This window comes from Melospiza georgiana, chromosome 3 (assembly GCF_028018845.1).
Source record: "Melospiza georgiana isolate bMelGeo1 chromosome 3, bMelGeo1.pri, whole genome shotgun sequence".
Taxonomy (NCBI): Eukaryota; Metazoa; Chordata; class Aves; order Passeriformes; family Passerellidae; genus Melospiza; species Melospiza georgiana.
In genome coordinates this window covers 103,889,008-103,907,932 of record NC_080432.1, presented here as the reverse complement: position 1 = coordinate 103,907,932, position 18,925 = coordinate 103,889,008, and the positions used below count along the sequence as shown (strand labels likewise).

Below are 18,925 nucleotides of genomic sequence, written 5' to 3'. Positions count from 1 at the left end.
TGAAGAATGATTCATATTGTATAATCTTGTTATTACAAGAAATAAAATATTAATGAAACAGGCATCCTGGTTTTGGCTAGGATAGAGGTAATTTTCTTCCTAGTAGCTGGTTCAGTGCTGTGTTTTGGATTTAGTATGAGAACAATGTTGGTAACACACTGATGTTTTATTTGTGGCTCAGCAGTGCTTACCCTGAGTCAAGGACTTTTCAGTGTCTCGTGCTCTGCCAGTGAGGAGGGGCACAAGAAGCCAGGAGGGAGCACGGCCAGGACAGCTGAGCTGAACTGGCCAGAGGGATATGCCACACCATGGAATGTCATGGCCCGTGTACAAACTGGGGGGAGTTGGCCTGGAGGCACAGATCACAGCTCAGGGCTGGCTGGGCTTCAGCCAGTGGGTGGTGAACAGTTGTATTGTGCATCACTTGTCTTTCTGGAGGTTTGGTCCTCTTTTATTTTTGTTTGGTTTTGGTTTTTTTGCTACTTCCAGTTTGGTTTTTTTCCTATGAATATTTTTATGGTTATTGTTCCCATAGTGTCCTACTTTATTTCAATTATTAAAATGTTGTTATTTCAATCTGTGGGTTTGAACTTTTTCTGATTCTCTTCCCTATCCCACTGTGGTGGGGAGAGTGAGTGAGTGAGTGAGTGAGTGAGTGAGTGAGTGAGTGAGTGAGTGAGTGAGTGAGTGAGAATCTGTGAGGAGGTTAGGTACTGGCTGGGACTAAACCATGACACAGAATTAAAGAAAAAATGGTTTAAAGTAATTTAAATTTGAAATTTAGATTCCAAAATCAGGAGGGAGGGGACTGATAGCTTGAAAGCACACTGATCCCACCACCCAGAGTTCAACAAACAGAAATGAACATGTGCCATCTGTGTTTTCTGAAAAACAGGAAAAAAATACAGGATAAGGGGAACCAGCTTTTCAAGGGATCATAGGTTACCAATAAAAATCTGCTTTGTGCTACACTAATCAGCATATTCATAAATGGTCTAGAAAAGAGATGAGCAGTCAGTGACAAAGCCTGATGAGGCTATTATTTTGGTTAATAAAGATGAGACAACCTTGATTATGTGCAGGAAAGTTTAAGGGAGTGACTGACTGATAAAATTGCAGCGGAGGTCAGTGTAGATGCAATGTCCTGCACAAGAGGAAAAGGGCCCTTACTTCAGGTATGAAATGACAGGATCTGATCTGGTCATTTCTCCTCAGGAAAGATCCTGGAGTTATGAAAACGGCCCTATGGGAACATCTGCCTGGTCATCACCAGATGAAAAATTAAAATAAATAAAAAAATATTAGTAAGTAGTAAGAAATCAGCCAAGAACAAAACAAATAATATCTTGTTGCTGCCACAAAAATCCATATTTTGCTTGCATCTTCTGTATAGGTAAAGAACCATAGAAATATTGGTTGAGAGGGACCTCTGCAGGTCACCCAGCTCAACCTTTCCCCTGCAGCAGGACTACTGCCAACACCAGATCAGATCAGCTGTGACTTTGTTTATCTGAGTGTTGGAAACCACCAAGGATGGTGATTCCACAACCTGCCTGGGTCATTTCTTCCAGTGTTGCATATTCCTTTTGCTGAGGAAATTTTTCCCCATGACCAGTTTGAACCTCCCTAGCTGCAGCTGTAGCTCACAACACAGCTGCCCAATCCAAGCAAACTCCTCGTTTTCTACTTGCCACTGCCAAGAAGTGTTTGGCTGCATCTTCCTTCAGATGCTTTTCTGGTCCCTGAACATCAGCAATAGGATGGAAAACAGGAATATTTTTGATGTAAAGCTTGGCTAACTTAAATAGAATTCTTCAGAGTGGGAGAGGAGTTACAGAGTATGTGATAGAGAACTGGTGAGCATCAAATGAAGATAGCAGTTGCCAGGTTGGAAAGACACTAAAAGAGGCAAGATTTTGCACAAAGATATGTTTGACCTGGAGAACTTGTTACCAGAGCAAGTCGTAGATACTACAGATCAATGTAGGTTAAAGGGAAGATGGGCAGGAACCCAACAGAGAAATCTAGTGAAGGTTGCTAAGATCATAGAAACTGCACCTGCCTCATAAAATCTCTGAGTCTGAAATGTTGGTGGCAGTGAAATGCTGGAAGGAACTACTGCCTTCAGTAATGCAACCGATATTGATCTAGCAAACCCCTTGGTCTCACCCACTGTGGAAGCTCCTATGTTCAATATATTGTTTGTAAAACTTCACCACTTTGCCTGCATTTCTCTCTTGCCTTGTTACTTACATCAGTAATTCTTTAGGTCACTTTCTCTGGCATATGAAATGTTATTATATTATTACTATTTTGCTTTGTTTTTGAGTTGTGTGCACAAACAACAGCAAACTCAGAAGTACAAATGAAATCTAAATTCTGAAGAAATAAGCCCCAGTCTTCAAAATGAAACTGCAACCTGCAGTTTGCTGGTCAAAGCCTTATTTCCAACCTGTTTACAAATTTGGTTCCACTAAGTTTTTGAAGTTAAGACTTTTAGAGGAAGGATATGCCTATGATTAAAAACACAATGCAGCACTCTGGAGATCTCATTCTGATCTCCAGCAATGCCACAAATTTCCTGCTGGTTTTGGCAAATCAATGGGCCTTCATTTAGCATGAAATGAGTTTTCAGCAGATGAACTCAATGGAAGTGCTTGTGTTCAGCACTAGCAGAACTGCTCAGTGAGGGGACTTTTCACCTTGTCTGTCTGTGTGGCAGTGGGCAGCTTTGGGGAGGGCCCTGTTGTAGTGCCAGGGGGTGATCCAAGGAGGAGAGACCTCCACACGAAACTTTCTGCCCTGGGAGGAGAAACCACAGGAACACCGAGGGAAAGGAGGACGGCAAAGAAGAACAAAGAGTGATGAGGAAAGGAGGAAGGTGCTTCTCACCTGGCCTCAGAGGCCCAGAGGAGCGGGAATGGTGCGGAGGAGGGGGCAGGGAGGGTCCCTGAGGAGCAAGGCGCTCCAGAGGAGCGGTGCTGGGAGGCAGGGGTGAGGGCACGGGGAGCGGGCAGGCCACGGTCTGTGGGATCGCCATTCCCCGCTCCTCGCCTTGCTCAAGAGCGCTCCGGGGGGACAGGGGGAGCGGGCAGGCCACGGTCTGTGGGATCGCCATTCCCGCTCCTCGCCTTGCTCAAGAGTGCCTTGGCGGGACAGGGGGAGCGGGCAGGCCACGGTCCGTGGGATCGCCATTCCCGCTCCTCGCCCTGCCCAGGAGCGCTCCGGGGGGACAGGGGGAGCGGGCAGGCCACGGTCTGTGGGAGCGCCATTCCCGCTCCTCGCCCTGCCCAGGAGCGCTCCGGAGGGACAGGGGGAGCGAGCAGGCCACGGTCCATGGGAACGCCATTCCCGTTCCTCGCCTTGCTCAAGAGTGCCCCGGCGGGACAGGGGGAGCGGGCAGGCCACGGTCTGTGGGAGCGCCATTCCCGCTCCTCGCCCTGCCCAGGAGCGCTCCGGGGGGACAGGGGGAGCGAGCAGGCCACGGTCCATGGGAACGCCATTCCCGCTCCTCGCCTTGCTCAAGAGTGCCTTGGCGGGACAGGGGGAGCGGGCAGGCCACGGTCCATGGGAACGCCATTCCCGCTCCTCGCCTTGCCCAGGACGAGCGGCCCTCCCCGCTGCGGCCGCCCGCACAGGTGGAGCGGTGCGAACGGTGCGAGCCCCGCTGCCTTCTCTTGGGACGGAGTCCCTCCACCTCGCCGCTTGTCCCCGCCTCGCCCCCCGGCCTGCAGCCTCTCCCAGCCCGTCCCCGGGAGGGTCACCCCGGCACAGAGAGAAGCCGCCCAGGCAGAGCCCCTTCTTCTCTTCACTTCCCATCCCATCCCATCCGAGGAGACACCAGGATCTGCCTCCGCTCCCCTCGGCCCTCCCCCTCGGCTTCCTCCCTCTCGCCTTCTTTTTCTTTTTTTTTTTTCTTTCTTTTTTTTTTTTTTCCTTTTTCCATCCCCTCCCCCGCCTGGGAAGACCTGGCCGCTCCCCCCGCCCCGCGCTCAGTAGCCGCGGGCGCTGGGCGGCGGACGAGCGGCGCGGAGCGGAGAGCCGGGAGCCGGAGCCCCGGGGCTGCGGCCGCCCTCGCCTCCGTCCGTCCTGCGGGCTGCCAGGTACGACCAGCACCCTTCCCGACGCCGGCCTCTGGGCAAGAGGCAGCCCCCAGAGACCCGGGTGGGCAGGAGCGGAGCTGGGCACGGGGGCTGAGGGGAACCGGGCACTGCGAGCTAGCCAGCGTCTCTAGGGTGATAGTTTTCTTGCGATGTCATTCTTCCTACGCGGGTCGTTTTTAAAAAATGATGGGGCTGAGCGATGTCAGTACCTTGAGCTTGGCAGCTGAGATGTTTTGTATTAAGTCCCTACTTCTTTAGCCTGATGCATATATTTTTGATAGGACTAAAACGCCACGCGTTTATCTGGTCCTTGTTTTTTCATATTTGAAGCCAGTTTCACAAGACGGCTTAACAGGACTGAGGCAAGGGGAATATTTATTGGGTTTTCGGGGATTTGTCTCTGTGCTGTACCTTCTGCGGGGAGCAGACAGGGAGCCTCTTCACCCTTCAAAACAAACTCTTTTAATTCTGATTCATCCCCTCAGTATTAGCGCTACCATCTCCGCGCTCCTCTGGAATTGACACTAATTTCATCCAGATTCGTCAGTGCTGGAAACAGATTTATCTTGGAATAGCAAAAATAAAAGGGCCGTGCCAAGGTATTTAATTTTCAGGCTTTGTAGGGGGGGGAAACTCCTTCGGATCGGCGCGGAGAGGCAGAACCTCCTGCGGAAAGCAGGACCAGGGAATGCCTAAGGAGAGATAAAGGCTTACTCCCAAATCCTCCTCTTCTTCCAGGACAGCCCTGTGCTTTCACACACAGGAGCGGCTGGCAACAGCGGAGAGGGCAGGGGGAAGGCGGCCATCCCGGCAAAGCCGTTCCTCCGCCCGGCTCCCAGTCCGTGCCCACCCGCTGCCGTCCCGGGGACGCCGCCCGGCTGGCAGGGCTCGACCCCCGGAGCCGCTCAGCAGCCCAGCAGTGGCCGGGGCGCGACCTCCTCGCTCTCCGCTCGCTCTCCGCCCGCTCCCGGAGCGGCGGAGCCGGAGAGGATCCCGGCCGGGGAGCGCCGGGAGGGACGGCGGGCAGGGGGCCGAGAGAATTCCGGCCGGGGAGCGTCGGGAGCGGCCGGAGGGAGCGGGGCCGGAGAGGATCCCGGCCGGGGAGCGTCGGGAGGGACGGCGGGCAGGGGGCCGGAGAGGATCCCGGCCGGGGAGCGTCGGCAGCGGCCGGAGGGAGCGGGGCCGGAGAGGATCCCGGCCGGGGAGCGTCGGCAGCGGCAGCGGGAGCGGGGCCGGAGAGGATCCCGGCCGGGGAGCGTCGGGAGCGGCAGCGGGAGCGGGGCCGGAGAGGATCCCGGCCGGGGAGGGTCGGGAGAGCGGCCGGAGGGAGCGGGGCCGGGGCCGGGCGCGGAGCCGCTACCGGCGCTGCGGGAGCGCCGCCCCGCGGCCGCGGCGGGCACTGCGCCGCTCACTGGCGGTCCTTCAGTTCCCCGCCCGTGGGATTTCAGAAATGAGCTGTCACGCCCGCCGTGTAAAATTAGTTCTTCCGATGAGTACTGAAGCTGCCTAAATTTTTGCAAGAGACAGGAGCCGCAGTGGTTTGGGTATTTTTGGTTTTTTTGGGTTTTTTCCGCAAATCAGAGAGGAGGACAACATCCATACACCACTGTACAGAGTGAGTGCATCTGGAGGAGATCAGGGGGAGCAGTGGTGGATAAGATTAGGGCAATGATTTCTTCCCAGGAGCGTGAGATAGCAAAAATTTGTTCTCTACATTGCTCTGTCAGAGTAGAACTTTGAATTCCAACTTCCAGGTCATTTCAAGAATAAGACCAAAAGCAGCTAAAGGAGATGGTTACTATAGCAGCCTCTGTTATTTTAGGGCCTAGAAATCGGATATTAAATTGTGTAAGCCGAGTTTGAAATGTGCTGACTTTCCTATAAGTATAAGGAAATCTTACGGTAGAGGATGCACTGAACAGACCAAGATAAAACACTGTCAGGAAGCTGGACTGAATTTTTCTTCTGTCTGAGCTACCCTGGCATGTAAATTTCTTCCTTGATAGCCTGAAGAGAAACCTATACTAGTTTGGCTTAACTATAAGCCTTTTCCTGAGCATCTGACATGTATTCAGCTGGAGTATGGTAGGACAAAATATTTGAAGGATATCCTCAAAAATTAGGTAGTTTTTGTTCTGTGGATGCAGAAAGGTTTAATGTTGGAAGCAAGAAATGAGAAGAGCTAAAAATAGTTTTACTTGTATGGATATGCCTGGCAGCTGGAATGCCACCAAAGTTATCAGCTGAGTTTAAAACTGGAGAAGAATTTCAACATTTTCATATAGCTGGAGATCTCTCTCTTTCTGGTTTCCATCTTGTCTTCTCTCAAGTAATTCATCATACCGTAAAGAGCTGACTCAAGAATTCCAATTACTGTAAGCCAACCCAAAATCTGTATGGGAAAGGAGTGAAGGAAAGGAGAGGGCAGAGCACCTTGGGGTGTGGAGGAAGAGTGGAGAACGGGTAATTGAGGGTTTTTTCCTTGCAATCAACTTGAAGACTTCTCAGGACAATCCTCCTTTCCCAGGAGGCTGTATTCTCTCTCCCTTTCTCCCCCCCTGCAAAGTTATCTTTGCACCCATCTACACATTTCCATCTCATCATCTGGCAAGAGGAGCCCTATGTTTCCCTTTTGCCTGCAGCCTGTGCTGTGCCATGGCAACTGCTGACATTGCCCTTGCTTGGAGCTGGCCTCCTCTAAACAGCAGGGATGGGGTTAGTAAAGAGATCTTAAATGCATGGCTGGAAATGACAAAGCTGCCTAGCAGAACCACTGCTCTGGTCTGTAATGAGAATTACTGTGTTTATCGAGTTCCTTGAACTTCTTCCAGTTATCCTGAAGTGTAGTTAGTTCATTCCCAGTGACAAGTGGTTCATTATAAATGAAGAAAATCTTGGCTTCCAAGACTGCCTTTGTAAGTAGTGAGCACTTGAGTGTCGTGTTTCAAATGGAGGGCTCCAAGGCATCGATGGAAGGTTCTGTGCTTTGACTCTTTTTTTTCTTTCTAAAGAGTGGCAGAAGGGAGCCATAGTACTCCACCCATTTGCTTGCAGAAAGTCTCTCTATAAAGCAGAGAGAAAAAAATGGACTTCTCTGTAAACCTAGTTATGAGATCAGCCGGGAAGACAACAGCCATCACAGTGGAATGACATCAACCCAGACTTTCTATGTGAACAAGCAGTTAGTGACTGAACTTTCCTTAGGGCCCACAAAGTTCAGCTACAGAGGAATACCAAATATCCAGACCCTTATGAAAAGCTGAAAAGGGGAGGAGTATTCTCGGGAAAAATAGAAAAAAATAATTCTCAAGCCTGGTATTAGAACTGTCTTGTTCAGCAATAACTGAACCAACACTTTGAAGGTAACTTACTATATCAAAGTTAATGTTTAAATGTGTACATTTCTGCTATACCAATAAGCTAGACTGGTGTGAACAACTGATGTCCCTCTATAAAATCTTTTGTCTGGGATGGTTCCCCAGCTCTGCTTTCAAAACTTTCAGATATCTTTTCATATGACCACATACACCCCAGATCTCAGACCTGTGAGTAACTGTAATCTCCAGATGTCTTAGGAAAGTCCTCACATCTTCTCCAATACCTGAGTTAGCCACTTTAAAGCCAGGGAGGGTTTCCTTGTATTGTGAAATGTGGTATGTATGTATATATATATATGTCCTAGTAAGTAGACTCCAGCTCAAAGTCGGTGTTCCATTCTGGCAAAGGTGAAAAGTGTAAAGCTATGCTAAAACAAATCCAGCCTCTTCTTGGCATCAGAAGCCACAAGCTGTGGTTGAACTGTAGTGCTTACTTAACAATAAAAAAAATTATTATAGACAACAAATGTGACTATAGGGTAAAGGTGCCTCAAAAATCATAGGAGTCACCAGTCCATTACACAGCTTTGAAAGCGATGTTCCCCACTTCTTTTTCCATATACTGGCTGTTTCAGTGGAGAGCACCACTTCTACTATTCTAAACTAAAATTAAGGAAAGTGGTTGTGTTTGCCCTGGCCTACACTGCCATTGCAATATAAACCAGAGAGCTTAACCACATACAAATCCTTGAATTGCTTGGCTTTTAAAGTTTAATCATAGACCCTTTCTTTCTTCACTGCTGAGGTTTCCATGTAATTGGAATGAAGGATGTTGGAACTGAGCACAGGTTTCCCAGTGGCAGCTGCCAGTAGTTGGATAATACCACTAACATCAATGCTGCCAAAAAAGAAAAATGGTCTTTTCAGTAATGTTTTGAGTTCAGAATCAAGAATTCTGGGTTCAGTTTCTGGCTCTGCCTCAGACTTCTAACAATGTGACATTTCTCCTGCATGTTCTCAACTAGAGATGGGAATAATACTGCTTTTTGTCTTTCCCATTTGAAGTATTCGCTGCTGGTATGGTGCATCACCCCATCTAGGTGGGGCATTCCACGAGACCATAAGGCACACACAGCACAGTTCCTACAGCCTTTGTGGGATCCTGAAAATGTTACTCATGCGATGAGTAACCAGAATTAACCCTCCTACTCAGCTGAGCTTTGCTGCATGTAATAAAACCAGGAGGCTCCTCTCCACCAGCAAAATTCTGCTTTCCTCATTTGTCTGTCTGTCCTAAAAGACCTTGGTTCCTTGGGATAGCAGTTAGCAAAGTGGCATTTTTCATACAGGCAGATTCATAGCTCTCCTCTGTGCGGTGAGTGGAGAACCATTGGTGACTTTTAAGTCAGCTAAAGCCACATTTTGGCCATTGCATGAAAGAGCACAATTGGTCTGGTTTCCCAAGGGTTCCTAAGTCTCATGAGTGTAGTCTGTATATCCATCTCTGCTTGGATCCCAACTTTTGAATGCACTGAGTGTTTCCAAGCGTGTTCTACCTTCTACTGTATAGCTATAGGAAAGAGAACCAGAAACCTAATATGTAACTGCATACCTTTGGAATGAATAAAACCAGGATGTTCTACCAAGTGGAATGACTCAGACTGCTGTTCACAGAGGGAAAAACAGGTAAAACTCAGCTGATTTCATCTTCCAGTAGGTAGCTCTGCATGGATGCAGGCTGAATTATCTGCATCCATCTTGCTAGAAACGACTGGAAGAGTTAGAGGCAAAACAGGGAATATCTGAGGCATTTCTATTTTGAGCAGATTGTAGAATTCTATTCCACTGATGTCAGTTCTAAAATTGCTTGATTATACTTAGAAGATATTAAGATAACTGTATGTATTTCCAAAGTGTATTTTCAAATCTCTCTTTCTTGTTTTAGAAAAAAATAAAATAAAATGGAGCACATGTTACTGCTACTCGTAATTTTCATACCTATATTGGGTCTCAGTAATGGAACAGAAACTGAACAAGATTTTACTTGGCACTTAAAGAAGATTCCCCAGATTGTGAGAGAAAGAACTTTCTCCCTTGACAGCCCTAAATTTGAAGCAAAAACCAAATTAGAGCTGAACAGTGTATGTGGAATTGAATGTCAAAGGAAACTGCCAGTGCCAAGCTTGTCTGACTTGAAGAGCCTCTTATCCTATGAGACTGTTTTTGAAAATGGCACACGGACCCTGACTGAAGTGAGTGTCCTCGGAGCAGTGCCCGACCCAGCTGCAAACACAACCACACGAAGGCCTTCGAGGAGGAAGAGGCAGATATATGGGACAGACAGTAGGTTCAGCATCTATGACAAGAGGTTTATGACCAACTTTCCGTTCAACACAGCTGTGAAGATCTCCACGGGCTGCAGTGGCATTCTCGTTTCCCCCAAGCACGTGCTCACAGCAGCCCACTGCCTGCACAATGGCAAGGATTATGTCAAGGGCAGCAAAAGACTGAGGGTGGGCCTGATGAAGACAAAATCCAGAGGCAACGGCAGGAAACGCAAAGGCGCTAAAAGAAGTAGGAGAGAAATTTCGGCGGCCAAAGAGGATCCCAAAGCCGCCACAGAACTAAGGCGACCATCCAAAGGCGATGAGAGAAAGCAGAGGGGATCTGGGAGGAAGCAAGGGACCTCAGATGGCATGCCCTCCTTCCAGTGGACCCGGGTGAAGAGCACACATATCCCGAAAGGCTGGTTTAAGGGTGTCTCTGGGGATATTGCCCTGGATTATGATTATGCTGTTCTTGAGCTCAAGCGTCCCCACAAAAGGAAATACATGGAGCTGGGAATCAGCCCAACAATCAAAATGATGCCTGGGAGCATGATCCACTTCTCAGGTTTTGACAATGACCGGTCTGGGCAGCTGGTCTATAGATTTTGTAGCATTTCTGATGAGTCCAATGATCTGTTTTACCAGTACTGTGATGCTGAGCCTGGCTCCACAGGATCTGGCATCTATCTCCGTCTGAAGGAGCCAAACAAAAAGAAGTGGAAACGCAAGATCATCGCTGTTTACTCAGGCCACCAGTGGGTGGACATCAATGGTGAACAGCAGGATTACAATGTAGCAGTACGAATTACTCCTCTCAAATATGCCCAGATTTGCTTCTGGATACATGGGAATGATGAGAATTGCACACGAGGCTGAAGAGAGCCGAGCCTCAGTTCTGCTTAGCACCCTCACTGCCATAGAGTGAAAGGCGACAGTGACTGGGAGAGCATCACTCCACGCCAGAACGTTCTTGAACTCAAAGCTCGCAAGAAGTGCTATGGTGACTTAAGGGATGCTGAATTTCTAGGGGAGGGGTAGAATTGTCAGACAAAGTATTTCTAACTATAGTCAACCTAGATACACACTTAAAATCCCAAATATATTTATGTTTGCAATTGTGATAAATTCAAGTCATTTGTGAGGAAAAAAATGGCTGCACCTGTTTGTCATTTTTTTCCCCAGAGGAAGGGTTGAAACATCTCAAACTGGTGTTATTAAGCAATATCTATTTTTTTCCAATGGATTTACTTTTCTCAGGGTTCTGTTCCAATTCTTCAAATGCAAGTTGTGCATATAGCATGTTCCTGTATGTGCAGAATGAACTGCATGAGAGCAAGACATTATTCTGGCATTCTATAAAGACCATAGGTCCATGTTGAGAAGCAGCACTATAGTTGATGATGGTTAGTTTGGAAAGCTTCCTCTTCTGGTTGCTGCAGGAACACTCCCATGGAAATTCCAAATTTATGTAGCTGAGGGTTACACCTTAAAGAAAAATTCACTCCATTGCTCAGTAAAAACAGCAAAAGAGAAACTAACAAAAAAAAGTTTCTGTGTTTGGAAGAAGACACATTTAGACATATTTAATGCCTTTAAATGTTCTTAGAGAAGCTATAGAAATCTTAAACACATGCATTTGCCTTCCAATTAATATTTGGAGAGGTGTAGGTTTAGTTTCTAGTCAAATGTTTAGCTTTACCATTGGGAGAGGTCACTGACTCCCGAAGTGGCTACTTGACAATCATTTGGAGCTTCACAGATGATATATTTTCTGGGTGCTAAACATTTCTTCAGTTTTTATAAATTACTTTTATACAAGTTCAGCTTCATAGATAGGATAGTATGTGTTAGACTGGGAGTTGGAAATCAATATTTTAGTTTGGCTTTATACAGTTTTGCGAAGTGTGTGGTTTTAATCATGTTATATTCAGATTCCACCTCAACATGATTCACAGGGTTAACTAAAAATTTCATCCAACTAAATTATAGCACCTTCTGAATGGTAGAACTATCCTGTGCTTTATAAAAGGTATCTTGTTAGATAGCAGCAGTAGTTAGCAAATAATTTGGTTCAATATGCTTGCAGAACCATGTATTTAATGAAGACACAAACTGAGCTTGACTTTTATACACCTTTAAACACAAACCACCTTCTTAAAAACTGTTGTTGATTGCTATATAAGTCTATATCTTTTATTTTATGTCAAGATTTTGAAGTACACAGAATTCTTATGGTGCTACATTAATCTAATAACATAAAAAGATACTGTGCCTTTCTGATCATATCCTTTGGGTTTCAATACTTTTCATAGTATTCACCACTGTATTATTTAATTTTTTTACCATAAATTTATGCTGACCAAAATACATTTTCTTCCTGTGCAGGAGAAAAAAATACAAGATTTTAAAATATTTTTTTTTTGAATCTTTAAAACATGCTTTTGATGACATAACATGGTTTTAAATAACCCTTTTTTTTGGTATATGGTTGAAAGTGTATAACCTGACACACTGAATGTGCAGGCAACTTTGTCCTATTATTGCCAAAGCACAAAAATTTAAGACTTGCTTCCATATCATAACCTAACAATATTTCATTCATTGGAAGAGATCTCACTTTAAAGGAAACTATTTCTTTTAATGCCAACCTTTCCAGGAAACACTCAGCTTTCCTTCCTTTATTATGTTTTAATTTTATTTTGTGTGATTGTTTGCAGAAAACTAATAATAATTTTTAAAGTTTAGAAATAAATCTCTAAGATTTTAGGGTTAATTATTTTTTATTGTTGTTAACATCTCTATTAACATATGTGGCTTTGCTGACAGTAATTTTAAATCACCTCAGTCCAGTATTTAATACTCTTGCTCTATGCAATAGATTTATAGTATCCTTTAGTCAGGTCTGCAACGTTTTTCTTAAGTGCCTTTTTCCATAGTTACTGTGACAAATAAGGTACCACATCATTAATCTAATACAAGACAACCCAGGTCCATGGATTTTTTTTACTATTATTGTCATTGTTGATTTGGGTCCAAAACTGATCAAGATAAAGGGGTCTTAGTAAATTCCTTGTTTTGTTGAGTCTCATTTAGGTGTACTCCTTCTCAGAAGAAATAAAATCTATATATCTTTATCACTTTTGGAATTGGGAGCAAGGTAAGAATGAAAAATGTGTGATGTCAGCTTCCAAATAGTCTTGTTATAATAATCATCTGTTGTAAATATCTCAGCTGCAACCTGAGGTTTCCATACCAGGTTGATAAAAACTTTCTTTTCAGAGAATAAGTACTAGATGCTCATTCTGTAGTACTAAAAGATTAAAGAGGTTGGCCTGAGCAACATAAAAATTAATTTCAATCAAACAAACAAACCTCTGTGTCCCAGTGCCCATGCACAAACACATGCAAATACACAGGCTTGGAGACCATGGATGTTTTGACTGAGTTTTGTGTTGTCAGCACCTTCAGGCCAGGAATGCAGGTAGAAGAAGACACAGACAAAATGCTTTTCCTGTTGCCTCAGCATGCTAGGCAACGTTTTTGTCTCCCACTTGGCCTAATAGAGAAATAAATGCTTTATATAGACATTGTGACTGCCTATACAGGGACTTCACTTCGTAAATCAAGTACTTACACACAATTACAGGAATTCAACATTCTGCATAGAACTCTTGGTACCCATCACTGCAAATGGGACAAAAATTGTTGAGCCATCTCAGATTTTCTTTAAAACACGCAGTTACTATCTAGTTACCAATGAGAAAATATGAGGAGGAAAATATGATCCCAGTAGATTAGATCCTGCTGTTGTCTAGGACATCATCAGGAAGGCTGGGTTTCCAGCCCGTCTGATGTTTCCCTAAATGATTTTTCCTCTCTCAGGTACCAGGCTGTACATCACTTTTTTAATCAGTACCAATTCTTTTCCAGTGTTTTTTAAGTGTTTGTATAGTAGATCTTTTTATTTAACTGTATTCCTGGCTTTAGGAAAAACAACTTCAGTCAAATCTCTTTTCTCCTAGAGGGCTACTGGAATTTATAAAGTCAACAAGTAAGTTTTTTTCAGGGCCAAAGATAATCCTCATATGCAAGCCATTAACACACCCAGACCAGCTTCTACAAGGTATTTGTGCATGTGTTTAATCTGAGGCTCTGAGACACAGAGGGGTTATCTGCAGTGTGAAAAATTAAGTCAAAGTTTGTATTAACAAAAAAAAAGCACAACATTATGTAGGGAAATTATTTCTGTTATATGAGGTATAGAGTACCCAATGTTTAAATAATTGCTTAAAGAAACTCCTTGACTCCTGAAGATTTACTATCTTAATTTTGCAGATTTACGTGTCTATATGGAGTATGAATCAGCATTAATATGACTTAAATAAAAAAAAAAAAAAACAAACCTTCATCCACATGTGGAGGAGAGAAGCAGCTAGGGAATTCTTTCTATTCTGCTGATAAGGGATGACCTGGCAGCAAATAGCAAAAAAAAAGAGAAAGAAAGAATGAGTAGATGGTATGAAAGGCAGGAAGATGGAGATGGTATGCAAGGGATAAAGAAAGTGTGCAAAGTAGCAGATGAAATGGCTGCAAGGTAGCAGAGGCACCTATTGTGAGAAAGAGTAGGCAGATGGTGGACACTTAATAGTATTAATTAAGATGTGAAAATCACAAGTTTCATGACAATTTTTCACTGTTGAAGATAAGGCATTTCTTCCGAGCCAACAGCAACAAGGAAAGGGCTTTGAGAGGACTCAGGCTATGGCAGGGCCTGCTAGCAGGCAGGGGTTTTAATCCTGACCTACAATCCATGCCTGAATTTGCAGGGATTATGCTTCTGTTCATTCAGGGTCCTTGGAAAGCAGCAATCTGTGTTCTGACCAAAAGGCTTGGCAGTATGAGCCTCCCAGTACACTGGATCACCAAAAATGTAGTGAGTAAAGGGAGTTTCTCAAACCTGACCTTTTTTTGGGATTCCTGTAAAGGCTGTTCTCCATTGGGAAAAAAAATGAAGCAAAAAAAATCTCAGACTTAAGGCATTAAAATGTTGGCTCATTTTTTTTGCATGCATCTAGAAATTCTAGGCAATAGATTTTTTTTTCAAGTGTCTTCTCTTTGTGTTTGGCATCCATAGAAATTTAATCAACTGCTTCCAATTTTAAAGCACAGATTATTGCAGATAGTTCCATCTACAAATTCCTGGATTAAAGAATGACTGGGGAAAAAAAAAAAAGAATGTTATTAAATTGAAAGCTTAAAATTTCACTCTAATCTCAAAGGATTTGGAAGTATATTTTGGTCCCCTTTGCACCAGTCTTTTGCTCCAAGTGTCAGAGCATTTAGATTAAAAACAGAAGTAGCTCTGAGGACTCTTTCAGATTCTTTGCTTTTTTAAGACTGACAGAAAATTTTAGAATATTTTTAACTGTGCAAAATGACAAGCCATTTGAGATAATAAATGCAAACCTTTGCTCTGTTAAGATATTATATGATGCACTTATTCTGTCAATAAATATTTTCTGATGTTTTTCTTTTCCTCTGTCATGATGTAGTTTGTTAGCCATGGTTGTGTTACACAAACTTCATTCTCTAAGTGCCTGTAATGATTTTTTAGTGAATCATCTGGGACTTGGTCTTACAAGATATTAATGTCTCTTTAAACTTGTTCTGGGGAAAAAAAAAAAAAAACCTCCCTGTCTTCAAGATAATTACTCCATGAGCAAATTTGATGAGTAAAAAAATTTAGTTCAGCAAGGAAATGACTCATAGTCTACGCCGCAAGTTATTAATTCTAAATTAAGTAATTAGTTCTGTTTCTGCTATTTGCTATAGTTGCATTTTCTGCCTTGGAGAGCTGTTGAACAAAGCCAAATAAGAAGTATGTAAAATATTATCATCTTGGTTCTTAGGATTATCTTAACTCTGTGCCCTCAAAACTGGTGCTGATTTTATCTCTGAGGGTAAAAGGAGAGATTTTTGGCAAGCTGCTGGAAATATTTAATGGAAAGTTAAGAAATTATTGCACCTGTAATTACCAGTGTGTCTAATACAAGCAATATTTACCAGGGGTCTGGCAAGGGCTTACCCACTAGCTCTTACATGGGGAGAAGTAAGTGCCACAGGGAAATAAATAGGATTGAAAGCTTTTTGACCTGGAAAAAAAAGTCCTTTTGGGGCTGCTAACAGGATCTAAATCTTTTCATTGCTGAAATCTACTTTTTGCCATGATCTGGGCAAATGCCTTGGTGCCTGAGAAATGTCTCTCAGCCTCCATTTAGGGAACACAAGCAGAGACCCAGGGGTGACAGCTGTGTCCCCTGCAGGCCATTCCCAAGCCACTGGCCCGGATGTGGTTTCTTTGGTGGAAGATCCATTCCAACATATGTTGTGGATCACACAATCTCTTGGGCTTTGGGGAGCTTGAACTGGAATCTTATCCAAATGTCTATTCAGCCCTAAAATGTTCCCATACAAGCCAGGTCCTTGTGCAGGTATTTTCCAGTCATACTCCCATTTCCCATAGTGTTTAACAAATGTTCAAAACACCTTCCCCAAATAACAGACATGCAAATCATCCAAAGAGGTAGCGCCTTATGCTGTTTATTATGCAGGCATTCCTGATGAATCATTCATTCCCTCTGTTTCAAATATGTCTTTAGATCTTGATAATGGCTAATCCTTCACTTGTTATTGCTAAGAAAAGAAATCAGATATACTGGAAAAGCCACATAAATATTTACTTGTGCCTCTTGGTAATTATGTACACACCATACTTTTTGCAGTTGCTATGGCTCTACTTCTTTTTCATGTGAAAGAGATTGAAAACTTTGGATGAAACCATATTGGGCTGGTTTTCAGACAAATTACTCAGCCGCCCTTTGGCTGCAGTTGCAGCATTCTCCCACCCCTCTGCTCCAGTTTGATTTCCAAATTTATGGATAAAATGCTGTTTAAAGCTTTGCTTTATCAAGGATGAAAGCAGCCAGGAGACAGCACACAGCAGTGGAGCCTTTGTGGCTGTATCTCACTGTGGACATTTTGAAGCAGAGAGAAGAAGTGGACAAGAGAAGGCAAAGGTGAAGCCCATGAACAGCAGTGAAAAACTCAGTGCCTTGCTGAATGGGAGAAAATGTGATTTCTGTTTTTTCTTTTTCAAAGGTAACACTAGTTTTTTTATTTACAATTATTTCGTGTTTTCTTGAATGATTCATCAGTTAAATATTTTTGGCTCTGTACAGGAATGAAGCAACGGTTGTGGGGATACAACATGGCCTTGAACACCAGCAGGGGCTTCCCCTCCCCAAAACACACACACTAAAAAGAATGCTAAATCACCCCTAAGGGAATTACTAGTAATACAAAGAGGGAGCAAAAGTCACCTCTAAGAAAAGTACCAATGAAATATTTGGGAAAAAAAGTTTATGCATAAAGGCAATGGAAGCTTTATAGCTATGCATGGTATATGGGTTTTTCTGCACATGTCTGTGCAGGACATTGATGCATTCCAGAGCTGTGCTGAGTCACCTGGGGAAAGAAAATCCACCTGATGGTTGTATATTCCACCACCAACCCTCAGCAACTGGGACCTACTGTGCTACCAAACTCTCTCTGCTTATTGTGAGTTTGGGCTCAGACCTGGCCTTCATAAACAGTGGATGTGAACAGAGCCCTCTAAGGGTGTGGCCACTGGCATTTTAGGTTTCATACATTTTGCTTTGCATCTACATGGAGGATGTATTAAGCCATTTTTAATAACAGTGAGTTGAAACAGTAAGCTCTTGCAAAACAAATGCTGCATCACATTCTCCTCTCATTTACAATGCTTAGTCTTGAAGGAAAATTTGACCCATCACATAGTGTATATATTTACTTGTAGAACATACACTAGCCATTTGTGACCCATACATTTATTTTTCTGAAAGAAATAAAAAGGAAACCAATACTCAAAAGGGAAAGTAGCTTTGTCAGTGTTCAATTTACTGCTCAATTTTTCTTCCTTGCTTGCCAATTAACCTGGTAAAACAGTGATCTGTGATCCAATATTGCTGCTCATTCAATTGATATGCTTCAGTCCTTCACTTCTTGAAACTGATTTTTCCTTACCAGTTCAGACTAGACAAAATCAGGCATCTGTGAGAAAACAGTGTTCAAAAACTTAAAAAAACCCACAAAAACAGCTGCTACTAATTGTATTTCATTATTTCAAATCAGTTTCCAACTTAATTTCATTCTTTCCTGTGTAATTTGGATTCTTTCTAAGTGAGAGAGAATTCCACTTTTAAATTTTTTTAACTGTGCCCATTTTGGATTTTTCACCTAATTTTCTACTCTAGCACCAAACACCTGGAATTAAATTAAATAATGCCCCAGCATTGCTGTATAACAAGGAGATTGGGTTGCTGTTTAAGAGAAGCCACTTTAAGTTGCTATTAAGGTAACAACTGCAAACAGAGAATGAAAGACAAAATCACTGAAAGCAAATCAGTGTTCACAGCTCTAAGACAAGACATCAGATCTGGAGCTGGCCTTGGGAAATGCTTTTGTAAGCTTTGAGTCGACATAAACACAGGCTGCCAGCTGAAGGAACAATCTTGTGACATCCTTACAAAACAACTCTGGGAAGCCCTGACAGCTCCTTCTGCCACAGATGCTGATGGAGGGAGAAGCCACTGGCTCTGGACCGCAGCAGCAAGGAAAGGGTTTTATCTCCTAGGCACATCCTGCTCTCCAGAGGAAACTGATTTAATTTCACTGGTTTAAATGACTGCAAAAATAGCAATGATTTGATGCTATTAATCAAGTTATACTAACTGGGCTGCAAATGGCTCCCATCACAAGATCCACTGTAATGGCAGTTTCAAATAAAAAGCAAACAAACACTGACATGGAGATCTGCCTGTGTGGGATCCACATGTGCTCAGTAGAAATTTGGCAGAAACTTTGTTGGTAGCTGGCTGTGGGTGAGGTTTATTACACCAGTTATTTGATCCTATTGCTAAGGTAATGCCTTGTTGCAGCAGCACAGGCTCCTAGGGCTAATCCAAGGGCAAAGCCTGGAAAAGGGCAGTTACAGATGTTTCAGAAAGGTCTTGCAGCATTTCTTTATGTACCATTTGTGAAAGAGAACATCACAGCTCTACAGAAAGTGCAGAATCTCCATACTCCAGTACGTACAACC

General features: G+C 43.7%; 1 protein-coding gene across 1 annotated transcript; it reads left to right on the top strand.

The window, feature by feature from the left end:
* Positions 1 to 4,014: 4,014 nt before the first annotated feature.
* PRSS35 (serine protease 35) lies at positions 4,015 to 15,278 on the top strand. The gene is made up of 2 exons (XM_058021169.1): positions 4,015 to 4,103; positions 9,366 to 15,278. Exon 2 carries the CDS (start codon positions 9,382 to 9,384, stop codon positions 10,621 to 10,623), a length of 1,242 nt encoding a protein of 413 aa, XP_057877152.1. The 5' UTR covers positions 4,015 to 4,103; positions 9,366 to 9,381; the 3' UTR covers positions 10,624 to 15,278.
* Positions 15,279 to 18,925: the final 3,647 nt, after the last annotated feature.

What these genes read in the sequence shown, in the direction of transcription:
- PRSS35 (XM_058021169.1), top strand. Translation starts at nt 9,382, where the DNA reads ATGGAGCACATGTTACTGCTACTCGTAATTTTCATACCTATATTGGGT.